Raw genomic sequence first — 14,464 nt, forward strand, 5'->3', positions numbered from 1 at the left:
CCATATAGGTAAGTCATAATGTTAGATAGCTGTGCTTTACTTCTTATCAAGATCAAGATCTCATTCAAAACAAAATATCAGCAAGGAAAACTTTAAAGTCCCTCAGAGGAGGAATGCATATCTCCAATTTCACTTTGTTTTGCAGTTCCTTCCAGTAGTGAGGTGCATAGCACTGGAAACCAGTGATCCCCAATTCAGAGTTGGCATGTGAACTGTTAAAGCGAACCTATCACGATCTGATGTCATGTTTTTTCACTTTGAACTCAACTATTTCTGTAAATCAAGGCATCATAAAGGAAAACACAGGTATGCTGATGCCTTATGTGAGTGATGACCATGTAATCTTTTCATGTAAATCAGTGCACTCCACTGTGTGTCTGTTTTTACTCATCCCTTAAAGATGTCTGTACTTTCTGTCATCCCCTCCTGACATACATAAACACAAACACACACACACATACATACAAGGAGGTCAGAGGTCACACAATGCTGCAGAACAACACATTTTGAAGATGGCAGGAGGTCAGTGCAAGGCACAGTGACACCTCAGAAGCATAGATCTTTGCTGAAAACAGGGGGACCACAGGCCACTCATTTATTTTCAGCAGCTTTACCAATATAGACTCAGACCATGTGGCCCATGTGGTCAGGCTGATCAAGGGCGTATAGTGGTTGGGGTGGTTAGGGGGATAGCAGCAGGTTGAAAATAGCTATTAAGGTTACTGTGGGATAGATCACAAAGATATGTAGAGGGATTGGGTGTCTTAATGTCACTGGTCACGTTGTATTCTCCAAACTATGTTCTCCGTGACCCTTAGAGAAGGCTTTATAAATAACTTGCTCTTCTCTCTCCTCACTGGGAAAAAAAAGAAAAAGTTGCCCGTGACTCCCCTCTTTTGCAGGAATGAAATGATAATTCACCAACCACTGCAGCTCGTTTTAACCTCTGCTCAGCCAATAGAGTCTCTCAGTTGAGGAAAACGCCCAGTTCCCGTCACATTGTGAGCAGAGGCGGAGACAGAGAGGAGACTGAGGCCAATAGGAGTGAAGCTCATGAATAATGTGACAGCGGACACCCCGCATTCACCAACCCAGCCTTCTTCCTCCATCCCAGGCCACAAGCGTCCTGTCCTTCATTATGACAGTAAATTTTAAGAACCAATGTGAGTCGATGGCATTTAACTAAAGCCGCCGCCCCCTTTTCTCTCACTCTCCGCTGTTTTCCTTTTTTTTGGATTGACTGCGACAGCTGCCAATGAGTATTTCATCTTCGTGAAGTTGGGACAAAACCGAAGGGTGAGTATATATCTGTTTATAATTGTCGAAAATGATAATAGTTGAATACTTCCTCAATGAACGGTGGCGCGCATCAGGACGCCGTGTCCTCTGCGCGTTTCCGCAGCTGGTTTGCAGTGTGTGCGTGCTGTCACGTTCGCCCTACAACTCATGATAAAACACTGACGATAAAGACAGGCAATATGCATGTTCAACCGGGCACTTTGCTGATGGTTTTGTGGTGCTGCTGTCGTCTATAATCTCTGACGGAGCAGTCACTGCTCGAGGTGGGCGTGCAGCGCGTCCTCCATAGCCTGATCTGGGACATCGGGGGGGTTCTTGTCCTCCCTCAGACCTGTAGGCCTATTAGACGGTGCAATAAAAATATTCATAAATAGACAAGGGTATGATGGGTATTATTGTGTTGATATGAGTGCCAGTAGTCCATTACAGAACAACCACAAAGTGGTGTCTCAAGTACAGGTGAGAGTACCCAGAGGGAATCCCCGGGGGGTTGCCAAGAAATGGGCAGAAGTTTAATTTCAGCACTGTGGTATTTACTGTCCATATTAGTAAGAGTTTACATAGGCTATCTTATATCTATATATGAAAGTGGTCTCACATGTGGTACCATAATGCAAGCTTTTAACTTCTATTTAAAGGGGTCTGATGTGAGTCTAGCTAGATGGAAATATACGACATGCAAATAGACTAAAATTATTTGTGAAAATGTTTGACATCAACGTGAACAAAGTCTTCCTCTCAGGATGATGCTCTTTCCTATCTTGGATAGTGATGAGCTGTTAGCCACTCACTCAAGCCATTATCTCGTTGTCCCTTTTGTCAACTGCTATCAGCTAGGCACAAAGGGGTTTGAGAGCAGCTCATGGGTAGAATATAAGTGAGCAGTTTAAAAAAAACAAAGTTGTGGACATGCTTGTTTTGTCGCTTTTTACATGTCTCAACTTCACTGGCCGCGGAACATTTCATTGGAGCATATCAACAAGTGTCACAGTATGAATGGTTGGATCAAGTTTGTACCTGATCTATATCCTCATCTGTGCCTCCCTCCACCTCTGCATCCTTGCTCACGCCACTCCCCCCTTTGCTCAGGATGTTGCACCATTTCTGTTAACAGGAACTGAACAAGAAGTTGCACTATCAATCACTGAACTCTTAAACCCTCAGATTGTCCTCCCTTAATTACTCTCTTTAGACGCCTCACAAGATAGAAAAAAAGACAGATTATAAAACTTTAATTGCAGTAGATGGCATTGATGTGGGAGTTACAGCCCTCACACTGCAACACAATTAAGATTAAAATGTTGCTCTCATAAAGTCGACTTGTAGATGTTGCAAAACAGGAGTCCTGTAGTATGTGAGAGGCATGACTGTACATGTGTAGGTGTGTGTGTGTGTGTTATTTACAGTAGCTGCATGAGAAGAAGCCCTTTGAGCATCTCAGGTTGTACACACAGCAAAAATGCTGTACACACACACACACACACACACACACACACACACGTATGCAGAATGTATGTTGGATCCATGTTACTCAATGTACCAGTGTTGTGTGTTTGACCAGGGCTTCTTGTGAGAACAGCTAAAGGTTACACATATTAAGTTACCAGCAACATGAAAATGTTCAAAACATATAGTCCAACAGCTGACAACAAATGAGAGGAACAAGTGTCTTTATCTGCTCTTTGACTACCGTGCTGATCATCACGTCCCAATGTTAAAGAATTGAGAAAGATTTACATAATGGTATGAATTTTATATTATGAAATGGGGTTTTGTGATTCATTGATGACACACACTTGCAGGCGGTTGAGGAAGTGTTGGTCAGTTAGACTTGGGAGTTGCCTGATACTGTTATCCAGAGAAACTTACATGGATGTATTAGAATTAAAAATTAAAAATCCTTCTTCGTCATCACAGGCAAGTGGTTTAAAGTCCTGGTAATAAATGCGATAAATGTTTTTGTATCGACAAAGCAAAACAGATTTTTATGTGAAGTTTTAGGACTTTTAGGGGGGTTGCAGTAATTTAATTAAATAAGTGACACTGTAAGAGCCTTTCATCCTCGATTACAGTATGTATTGTGTGTATATAATTGTGCATCCGGCTCAATGTGGCTTGTTTTGTGTTTACCCAGCATGCCGCTGGCTCGCAGCCTGTCCGTCACATCCCTGTCGGGGATGGAGGACTGGGACGAGGAGTTTGATTTGGAGGATGCTGTTCTTTTTGAAATCGCGTGGGAGGTCGCTAACAAAGGCAAGTGTCTGATGTGTGTTCGCCATAGACTGTATGTGTTCGCATGTGAAAATAAGTAGTAAGCATATGTAAAACATTATATAAAAAGTTCATGTTTAAGCTTTTTAATGTACACAGTTTATTCTTTTCAGGGAGAAGTGTAGAACTTATCACCATATTGCCTCATATACCGTATATCAGGTTTAATCACATTGTATATCTGTCTCGACATTGTGTGCGTATGTGTGGCATGTTTGCTGCATGTGTGAAGTTGGAGGCATCTACACCGTCATCCAGACCAAAGCCCGTCTGACCTCAGAGGAATGGGGGGAGAACTATTTCCTGGTGGGTCCCTACGTGGAGAGCAATGTGCGCACTCAGGTGGAGCTGATCGAGCCCACTAACCCCGAGCTGAAGAGAACCATTGACAAGATGAACTCCAGTGGGTGTAAGGTACTACTACCACACATACACAGTAAACACACACTGAGTTATATCTGTATGTACCACTCAAGGGCAGTCTTTCTCACTGCACATAGTTGGAGTGATTATAGAGTGAGATTTGTGCGGTGAATTTGCACTACACTTGAAAATCCTCAGCCCCTCTTTCATATCTGCCCAGCCCTCTGTCCCCGAACATGTCTCTAAACCCCGTGACATTTTCCCCACAAAGGTTAGAGGTTGTATCAATGTCTCTCTGTCTCTCTCTCTCACACACATATTCCAGAAATAGATGGTTGTCAGTCTGCGCGTGTGTGTGTGTGTGATACTTTTAATGTTTTGTGCTGTGTCACTCTAGCAGTGCTATGAAATTATGGGTCAAGGCTAAGAGTGGTTGTGGTTCTCTTTTTTTCTTTTTTTTTTAAAGGGGATAGTGCAGCTTTTTCAAATGAGGCCTGTTTGGTTTACCTTGAATCACACGGCCATTCTGACAGTCCAAGAAACAGCCAGCGTCAGAGCAGAGTTAGTTGGGCTGTAAATGTGCAGATATTTAGATTCTGTATGTTAAACTATGTCATGCATACCACATAAACATTTTTTTGATTGTGATTCTGTGTCAAAGATGGTCAAAGTAACAAAAAATAGGAATTGCTGCAGCTGCAACTCTAAATGTTAAACAAATACGTGTCCCAAGATTTGATGGTTTACACTAATTTTCTTGCAAGATAACACATCACACATGATACCCACAAGATAGAATGAAAGTCATCTTACTTACTTTCACCGTCCTCTGCCTCCTCCAGATCTACTTTGGCCGCTGGCTTATTGAGGGCAGTCCCTATGTTATTCTGATTGATGTTGGGTTCACCGCCTGGTCTCTGGACACCTGGAAGAGTGAGCTGTGGGAACACTGCGGCATCGGTGTGCCGTGGTTTGACCGTGAGGCCAACGATGCTGTGCTGTTCGGGTTCCTGACAGTCTGGCTTCTGGGAGAGGTCAGCAGCTCACACTACGTACCTGACAACTGACAGGAACTTATATGAACATTTATACTGAACTGTATATAAAAACGAAATGAACATTTTAGCTGTTTGTTTTGAATACTGGGTGTTTTGTCTGAAAAGGTGTTTTAATGAGTATCGATTGAAATATCAAAACCATGGAAAGCGTTGGAAGAAAACCTTGTGTTTGAGTGTAATATGTGTGTGAGTGTGTTGTCCACATTGACCCTTTGTTCTCTCACATCGCAGTTCGCAGCCCAGTGCGGGGAGCCGTCACACATCGTGGCCCATTTCCATGAGTGGTTGGCTGGCCTGGGCCTGGTGTTGTGTAGACAGAGACAGCTGCCCGTCGCAACCATCTTCACCACTCATGCCACACTCCTGGGACGCTACCTGTGTGCTGGAAATGTGGACTTCTATAACAAACTCTCAGAGGTGTGTGTGCAAATGTGTGCATTTATATTTTGTTACATAGGAATGTAATAAAACACACACACACACACACATTTGTGATTTTTATTATTAGAAATGCAATGGATTATGTATTGAATCGTACGCATATTGACATATAAAGGAAAATTCAAAATTTATTGCATTACTTCATTATACTCTCTGTCCCCTTTGTCTCTGGTTTAGTTCAACGTGGATAAAGAAGCAGGTGATAGACAGATCTACCACCGTTACTGTATTGAGCGGGCGGCTGCACACTGTGCCCACGTCTTCACCACAGTGTCACAGATCACAGCCATTGAGGCAGAGCACCTTCTCAAGAGGAAACCAGGTGTGTGGAGGTGAATTGATGTGTGGTGCTGTGTTCAGAAACATCCTCAATTATTCATTCTATTCTCATTTATCACTGGCTGAGGGAGTAGGTCTCCCCGAACAGAGATACAAGGTCTTCTTGCTGTTTTTTGCATTGAATGTCTCATTGTTACTTCATTGTAATTCACAAAGCGATTAGAATTGGATACTTTACTGAAGTTGAATTGATTTCTCTCCTTCTTTCTCTTTGTCTCTGTTTATGTCACCCCATTTATTGTACTTAATCTCTCCCACCATGCACAGACATCGTCACTCCCAATGGGCTCAATGTGAAGAAGTTCTCAGCTGTGCATGAGTTTCAAAACCTCCACGCTCAGAGCAAGGCTCGGATTCAGGAGTTCGTCAGGGGACACTTCTACGGGTCAGAGATCCCACAGCACACATCATAAACATCACAGCACGGTCAAAACTTTAGCAGCAAGTTAAGAGAGGATGAACATTGAGTGTTGATGAATGTATGATAACAGTAAGGAAGAGTAAGGAAATAAGTGTGTTTTATGTGCATATTATATTAATAGGTATGTTCTGTCGACTTTTAGGTGGAAACATTAACTTCCTGTTTGCCTATCAATAACTAAAAGAACCAAAATGAACACAGTATAAGTAATTTCAATAAGTCATTTTGCTAGTGATGTGCTTTTCATATAATACTTATTTTGCTGTTATAGTTAAAAGTAATTGTAACTGAACTTTACATTGTAAGCCAGACAGCCAAAGTGCAACACTCATCCACATCATGTGACAGAATTTGGTTTGTCTTGACCATCAGGAACCTTGACTTCAACCTGGACAAGTGTTTGTTCCTCTTCATTGCCGGAAGGTATGAATTTTCCAACAAAGGAGCCGACGTCTTCTTGGAGGCTTTAGCCCGACTGAACTATCTACTGAGAGTAAGTGTGTTTGTCTAGAGGTGTCAGCAGATGTGCACACATATTCAAGTGTTAAGTATAAAATTTAACCCCATATTTCTGTTTGGTCTGCTTGTCACAGGTCAACCACAGTGACGTGACCGTCATCGCATTCTTCATCATGCCGGCTCGTACAAACAACTTCAATGTGGAGACCTTGAAAGGCCAGGCGGTCAGGAAGCAGCTCTGGTGAGGTGGCTTTTTTGCAACTAACTAAAAGTGCACATTGTGAGCCAGACAACCAAACATTCATCCATATACAGACAGATCCTGCTTTATCTTTACCAGAAGACAACCTGAAAAAGTGTTGTCTTACAGTCTTTTTTTTCTGTCCCTGACAGGGATACTGCTCACACTGTGAAGGAACGCTTCGGAAAGAAACTTTATGAATCTCTTCTAGTGTAAGTTTACCACTTTAACTTTACTTCAAGAAACCTGTCAGATGTGGGATGACCTATCTTATAACAAAATCCAGATTCTTCACATCAGCTCTGGATATACTTAGACTTTGTTGCATCATTGTCAAAACAAGCTGGTTGACTTTATTCATGCTACTAAATATGGCATTGTAGTTGGTTTTGGGTCAAAGAAACCCAATTAACCGTCCTACAAATATGGTTCCAGCTGATCAAGCATCATCATTAAGTCTAATTCCTGTTGTTTTCTTCAGTGGGCAGCTGCCAGATGTGTCAAAGATGCTGGACAAAGAGGATTTCACCATGATGAAGCGTGCCATCTTTGCCACTCAGAGACAGTGCCAGCCTCCAATCTGTACCCATAACATGCTGGAGGACAGCACTGACCCCATCCTAAACTGTGTCCGCCGTATCGGCCTCTTCAACAGTTCTGCTGACCGTGTCAAGGTATGTCAGAGCTCAAAAATGATCACCTCTTAACTCCAGTAGATTTCTTCTCACCTTTTTATGTACTATATTATTGATCAGGCAGGATGTAGACAAGGTCACATGAATACAGAATACTCAGTTTAGTTTGTGGAGGTTGTGGTTTGTGGTTGTGAGTTTCTGCTGTGATTTTCAGTCCACCTTGTGACTTCTGAAGAGCGTCATGTGGACAAGAGTTACAGTTTGCTGCTGATTCTCATATAACCAGCTCTGATACTGAATGGCTTCTCCCTTCTTCAGATTATTTTCCATCCAGAGTTCCTTTCATCCACCTCTCCGCTGCTTCCCATGGATTATGAGGAGTTTGTAAGAGGCTGCCATCTCGGTGTCTTCCCCTCTTATTATGAGCCTTGGGGCTACACACCAGGTATGACTCATGCATGCTGGTAAGGTGTATCTGTACACAAGAAGGTATAATATATTAAATCCAAATGTTAATTTGACTTCTTCTGTCACCGTCAGCTGAGTGCACCGTTATGGGAATTCCATCCGTCTCAACTAACCTGTCAGGCTTTGGCTGTTTCATGGAGGAACACATAGCAGACCCCTCAGCATACGGTGCGTTTCTTTTTTACTTATCTGTTAAATCATTCTCAAAGTTTTCTCTATAAAGAGGGATCCCTCTCATATCACACTTGTCTCCTTTTGCAGGTATTTACATCCTGGACCGGCGGTATCGAGGGGTGGACGAGTCGTGTAACCAGCTTACTTCCTTCCTGTTCCAGTTCTGCAAGCAGAGTCGGCGCCAGCGGATCATCCAGAGGAACCGGACTGAACGTCTAAGTGATCTCCTGGACTGGAGATACCTTGGCAGGGTGAGATTTCAAATTCAGAGGATCTGTTTTGTTCATGTGACAACTTTGAAATGAATTAATGTTTCTTTCTCTTCTGTTCTGTACTAGTATTATATAGCTGCCCGTCATATGGCCTTGGCTAAAGCCTACCCTGACACCTTTATGTACGAACCTCATGACAGCACCCCGGTAAGTTTTAACTTGTGTGTCTCGGTGTGAGAGATTTACTGAGTTTCAATGTTTATTTCATTCATAGAAGTGAAATCATTTCAGTTCCATCCTCTGACAGACAGTCTGATGCTCTCGTTCTTGTCCTCAGACCGCAGGTTTCCGTTACCCCCGACCGGCCTCTGTGCCACCGTCCCCGTCTCTGTCCCGCCATTCCTCCCCTCACCACAGCGAGGCTGAGGACAATGATGAAGATGAACGCTATGACGAGGATCTGGAGGCAGAAAAGGACCGGATGAACATCCGCCAGCCCTACACCCTGCCGTTCAAAAATTCAAAGATTTCTGTTATCCATGGGGCCAATGGGTACAGCGACGGTGTCACAAGTGACAAAAACTGAGACACACACACACACACACACAAAAACACACACACACATAGAGTACTACTAAACTTCACTAGTGAAACTTTATCTGTGGCAATCATTAAAGTCATCCATGTACTCACACACTTAATACATGTGTGCGGCTGTGTGAACGCGAGTGATAAATTTAATATCGGCATGTTGTGAAAATTGCATCACTGTCAGTGTCTTCCCGACCTGTGTGTACCTCAGAATTTCTTAAAATATCTGCCAGTTTGACATGTTTTGGTATTGTTTCAGTTACACCAGCAGTTCAATAAGTGGTTTGCTTTGTGGATTAAATGCAGCGGGTAGATAGGGCTAAATGACAGCTCAGCGTGGGGGGAAAAAAAAATCACAATTGCTGGATTTTGTAGTGTGCTAACACTGGATAACACAGGTATAGAGCAATGAAAAAAATAGAAGGATTATTATGAGTCCCTGGGGGTGTTTTTTTTTTTTTTTTACTTGATTCAAAGGTGGGTCCTAGCAGGGAAAACAACATAACCCTCCTTTTTTTACCAGCTTGTCATCTTTTGTCACATTCAATGCAGGAAAAAAAGCCCATGTATGACAGTGTCAGTTGCTGTGAGTAGCCACAAAGAGCACTTATCCTTTTTACTTTCATGTTTTGCTTATAGGTGTGATGATGATACAGTGTTTCAAACTCAATTCTCCATATTGTTGTAGCATTTTCTTTCTTTCTTTCTTTCTTTCTTTCTTTACTACAAAATCTCCCAGAATGGAAATAAAATGTAGAAAACACACAAACAACAAATAGCATCAGAATACAATTCTGAAAAGGCTCTTAGCTTTCTCATTTTGAGAATAGTTTGTGTGTATTTTCATTTCATTTCTGCGCCTTATTGTATCACAGCCTTTCAGTGTCGATTAGCGATGAACAGCCTTGTAATCCTGTTTATCTATCTGTGCGTGTGCTTGTGTGGGAATGCTTATTCCTGGGTTTGCCTGTTTCAGCAAGTATTTATTTGTAAAAGGAATAGAGATGAGACAAATAGAGGAAAAAAGGGACTGTGTCCTGAGATGGCAACCATGTTTTCATATGAGAGAAAGAGCTAGAGTGCGTCTTGACTATTTGTCTGTTATGGAAGAAGGAAAAAGGTTTTACCAGACATATACTCACACTCCCTGTAAGACTTTTATCATTTGTTACAATCTTGCACCAGATGAACTTATAATAAAGTTTAAATACATAGACCTATTAGTGTTTTACAAATTGTAACTGGCTCTTCTTTCTTTGTTTGCATGCAGTTTATTGGAACACAAATATCAAAAGATCTGTGGGTTTTCAAATGCTCAGTAACACGTTGATCTAGTTACACCATCCACACAACTTATCCACCTCCTGTTTATATCTGGAACTTTGCAGTGGATCTTCTTCCTCTGTTGGCTTCAGCACAAGTAAACTCTGCCTCCGTGACCTTTGCAAACTGAAAAGAATAAGAAAGGTACAAATCAGACTCTCAATCACAATTCACTTATTTTCGCACATCAGCTTTAGATCTTTTTCTAATCTGACCTTAGCAGATATTTTATAATAGACAGATTATTGTTTCCAATAGACTCTCAGGAAGACAGTGGTGGAAAGCAACTACATTTACTGAAGTATTGTACTTAAGTACATTTTTGAGGTATTTTAATTGAGTATTTCCATGTTATGCTACTTTATAATTCTACTCCACCACATTTCAGAGGCAAACTTTTTGCTCCATAACATTTATTTGACAGCTCAAGTTACTAGTTACTTTTCAGATTAAGCTTTGACATTATTAAAGAGTAAACCCTTTTTTGGCTTGTTACTTTACAAAAAGCTGCATCTACTTGGGGCCCCTTGTCCTGTTTCAGATGAATAAGTTTTGAGTAGCATTTTCACCAGAGAGAGATTTCCCCTCTAAACATCTCAGATAGTTTAACATTTAAAAAACAGATCCAATGATTCAATATTTAACAATGAAAGCACCTCAACCCCATTAATCATCTCATGACCTCAGATTTATCTTGTGACACTTAGCAGGGGCCCGACCCCTATTGGGAGCCACTGGACTAAACTAGCAAACTGTACATAAAATAGTTACAACGAGCTACACCTCAGCCAGCTACACAAGTAAAATGATACTTGCTCTATGCACTGATGGATCATATTAACAATATAATCATGTAATATGTGATAATGTATCAGTCACCATTTTTCTGCAGAGCAAGTTTTGATACTTCAAGTACATTTTTCTGATAAATACTTATGTACTTTTTCTTAAGTACGATTCTGAATTCAGGACATTTGCTTGTATTGCTAGTATTTTTAGACTGGTACTTTTACTGAAGCAAAAGATTTGAGTACTTTTTCCACCACTGCTATAAGATACTGTAACTGAAAGCAAAATGGACTAGTTTTCAAAAAAAAAAAAAACACGTTAAATAGGTGTCTCATGGTGTTTTTACATCAGGATCTTTGAAAAAGAGCTTGGAAAACAATGTGGGGCTCACCAAGTAAACTGTTCCAGAAGGAGTTGTACGTTGCACTGCCGGTTACAGCACCGAGTTTGGCTGGATTCCTCCTCACTGTGTGCACTGAGAAGCCAGTAGGCCCAGTCACCTCCACCTCCACCACATGATAGTCACTTAACCTGCGGCATGAAGAGGTATAAAATTGGCTGATTCAAGCAGAGATGAAAGGCTGCATTAGGTCAATTTGGTTTTTAGGGGGACTCACGCTGTGTCTGACACAATCTCCCCTTGAACACCTGTAAAGCCAAGTGTTCCTGCTGCCACCGCTGCTGCTGCCATGGTGTTAACGTTGTTAGGAGCAAGGGGGCACAGCTCTGCCACAGAGCCACTGAATAAAACACGCCTGCCCTCCCCCTCCGTCCAATCAGAGAGGACGTCTCCTGTCAGCCGGAAGCAGGATGGATGCTTGGACATTCTTATAAACAGAGCCTGAAAACAAGCCGAGAGAAGAAACAGAGTTGAATCAAAAAACAGTACTGAGTCATATTCAGCAAATGACATGCTTATGTAAAATCAAATAAAAGCAAAGTAAACTCTATATTGATGTTAAAATTGGCTGTAAACCATTTGCCTTATTTATATATATGTTTATATACCTTATTTAGTTTTGTGAGGATCCAGCAGTGCTGTGATTAACTTACCATTGTGCAACAAGAAGATGTGAAGGGTAACGGATGCTTTTGATAAAATATTAAGGTGAGCATGTACCATCTATTCAACATGTAGTAAAAGACTACAAAAGGTTTAACCTAATAAAGTCAGATCATTTTTCTGTGTTGAAAAAACTAATTTGGCATCAGTGAGTTCATTTATTGGGAGTTTTGTGCAGCAAATACAACTTGACTGGTTGAAAAAAAAAACAGATGCACTTTCATTCTCAGTCTAAACCATGTGAAGAGTGAGCACTGCACACCTGTCTGTCCCTTTGCCACTCCTGCACTACCCAAGTATTACCTTCAAGGCCCCACTATCATTCAGCCTCTGGATGTCCTGGCCTCCCCATAATGCACCACTGGGGACGTAGAGCGTCCTACCATGCAGCTGAGCCGCTTGACGGAGTTTTTGGTTCAGATCAGCATCAGAGAGGGCGGAGGGAGAGCCCACCTGAGAGGAGGGAGAAGTAAAGGTACAAAACAGGATTCTGTGATTAACAGTGAAAACTACTCAAGCTTTGTGTTGTGTTTTCAGGACCTTTTAAGATGCATATTGCATCTGTTTTATTTCAGCACATAGTAATGTACTCACAAGAGTTTAAAGTAGAAATATGTTACATGTAAATAGCATTTCTGACCAGTGATCATACATACTGTATGTATTGAAGACAAGGAAGACAACAATGCACCCAAAACACTATCATAACCTTGTCTTTACTGACAAACATGAAAACACCCTGCCACTTGTTTTACTCTTGTCTCTGTTACAGTTGAGGAGCAATAGATATTTTTCAATATTTATCAAGGCCAATTGGTCGCTTTCTGTGTAAAAGTTTACTAAATTGCTTTTTTGTATGCAAATGTGTGAGATGAAGCAAAATAAATCTGCAAATCTCTGTGACAGACACTTAAATCTATTCGCATTCTCAGTCTAACACACCATCAAATAGCTCTCTCCAGATGAAGACATACAGTATCTACAACTGCTACAAATGCTGTATTAAAAAATCAAAGCAGTGACAGTAAAAAAAAAGCACGTAATGTAAATGTAACCACCAAAACTCCCACACAAATAGAGAAGAATCTCACCATGAGATGAGACTGAGAAAGGAAGTGGAGCCCAAATTCTTTGACTATCTGAGGATGGCAGACCTCTACAATCACATCACACCGCCTGTAAATCACACACCGATTATTCATCAGATTTCATGGGACATTAGGCGCATGTTGTCAATGACAGCACCAAGATAATACAAGATGCTCATACTGTTTTTTGCACATTTCTGTTACTTATGTGAGTGTTTGCACCTGTCTGCAAAGGATGACAGATCACCAAGTATGAGTTCATCGGCAATTAAACCTTTGAACTTTTCAGAATTTCTGTTCCAAACAAAAGCGAGAGTTAAACCGAGAGCAGCCCCATCTTTAAGGATCCTCTCCACCAGGTACTGTCCTGCACACACACACACACAAACAGTCAGTAAAAAACTACAGTAAGTCATGGATAGATTATCATACTTTTGTGACATTATATAATTTGAAGTCTAGATGTGAAAACAGAGATTCATAAGGATATATGTCAGAAAGTGTGCGAGTGTTTAAGTGTGTGGGGGTGGGTAAGAGGTGGGGTTGCAGACCTAGATGTCCATATCCTACAACTCCAATCCTTAGGGAAGAATTGCTGGTTGCCATGTCCTATGCAGAGAAAGCAAACATGCCAATAAAAGACCAGAACATTCACCTGCAACCTGACAACACAAACCAACATACATACATGTTTGCTTTTTAGTTCACATCTGATCTCCTTCAAGCTCTCCTTGACTAGCGTCTGACTAGTAACTAGTGACTAGTATTAAACGCTTTTTTTTATTGCTATTTATTGCTTTACTCACCTGATATAATCCCACACCTCTCTAGAGCTGTGCGTCTCCCAACTTGAAGCACAACGAGCGGCCCGTGACTCCAGTTGTGGGCAAGCACGGTACAAAGTTTGACTCAGAGAGGCCATAGTTAATCATTGTTAGTTCTTCAATCTGTGGAATTATTACACGCTGCTGCGCCTCCACCCATTTAGACAATATCAGCTTCAGATGCATTAAAAAGTTGTTGTGAAGAGCAATGAAAAACTGAATTTTAAGACAGATGTGACAGAAAGTGATTCTTACATTACATGTACTGAACAGCAATCAATACACTTACATTTCATTCATTTGTCCTGCACGCACTATGTTGTTTTATTTTTTTTCATTTTCAAACAATATATTGATTTTCTGCAGCAGTATCTGCTGTTGATGTTGCACAGTTGTTTCTGTTCT

At 41.3% G+C, this 14,464-nt stretch overlaps 2 protein-coding genes across 2 annotated transcripts; one reads left to right on the forward strand and one right to left on the reverse strand.

Annotated features, from left to right (window-relative positions):
* Positions 1-1,135: 1,135 nt before the first annotated feature.
* gys1 (glycogen synthase 1 (muscle)) lies at positions 1,136-10,192 on the forward strand. Its single transcript, XM_067615636.1, has 16 exons — positions 1,136-1,296; positions 3,434-3,552; positions 3,803-3,984; positions 4,776-4,967; positions 5,223-5,408; positions 5,610-5,754; positions 6,039-6,156; positions 6,565-6,685; positions 6,786-6,892; positions 7,045-7,104; positions 7,374-7,566; positions 7,846-7,972; positions 8,068-8,163; positions 8,257-8,420; positions 8,508-8,588; positions 8,719-10,192. Exons 2-16 carry the CDS (start codon positions 3,435-3,437, stop codon positions 8,965-8,967), a joined length of 2,139 nt encoding a protein of 712 aa, XP_067471737.1. The 5' UTR covers positions 1,136-1,296; position 3,434; the 3' UTR covers positions 8,968-10,192.
* Positions 9,897-14,292, reverse strand: aspdh (aspartate dehydrogenase domain containing). Its single transcript, XM_067615642.1, has 8 exons — positions 14,042-14,292; positions 13,787-13,844; positions 13,458-13,602; positions 13,239-13,323; positions 12,451-12,600; positions 11,702-11,925; positions 11,476-11,615; positions 9,897-10,421 (listed from the first exon to the last, which is right to left on the reverse strand). Exons 2-8 carry the CDS (start codon positions 13,839-13,841, stop codon positions 10,384-10,386), a joined length of 837 nt encoding a protein of 278 aa, XP_067471743.1. The 5' UTR covers positions 13,842-13,844; positions 14,042-14,292; the 3' UTR covers positions 9,897-10,383.
* Between the last annotated feature and the right edge of the window lie 172 nt (positions 14,293-14,464).

The sequence above is a fragment of the Thunnus thynnus genome, chromosome 17, assembly GCF_963924715.1.
Source record: "Thunnus thynnus chromosome 17, fThuThy2.1, whole genome shotgun sequence".
Taxonomy (NCBI): domain Eukaryota; kingdom Metazoa; phylum Chordata; class Actinopteri; order Scombriformes; family Scombridae; genus Thunnus; species Thunnus thynnus.

Excerpts from the sequence above, each read along its gene's own strand:
- aspdh (XM_067615642.1), bottom strand. The coding sequence starts at position 13,841 with ATGGCAACCAGCAATTCTTCCCTAAGGATTGGAGTTGTAGGATATGGA. Across the intron at positions 13,603-13,786 it reads TGTAGGATATGGACATCTAG|GACAGTACCTGGTGGAGAGG; the intron begins GTCTGCAACCCC and ends GTGTGTGTGCAG. Across the intron at positions 13,324-13,457 it reads CTGTCATCCTTTGCAGACAG|GCGGTGTGATGTGATTGTAG; the intron begins GTGCAAACACTC and ends TGTGATTTACAG.
- gys1 (XM_067615636.1), top strand. The coding sequence starts at position 3,435 with ATGCCGCTGGCTCGCAGCCTGTCCGTCACATCCCTGTCGGGGATGGAG. Across the intron at positions 6,157-6,564 it reads GTCAGGGGACACTTCTACGG|GAACCTTGACTTCAACCTGG; the intron begins GTCAGAGATCCC and ends CTTGACCATCAG. Across the intron at positions 7,105-7,373 it reads CTTTATGAATCTCTTCTAGT|TGGGCAGCTGCCAGATGTGT; the intron begins GTAAGTTTACCA and ends TGTTTTCTTCAG.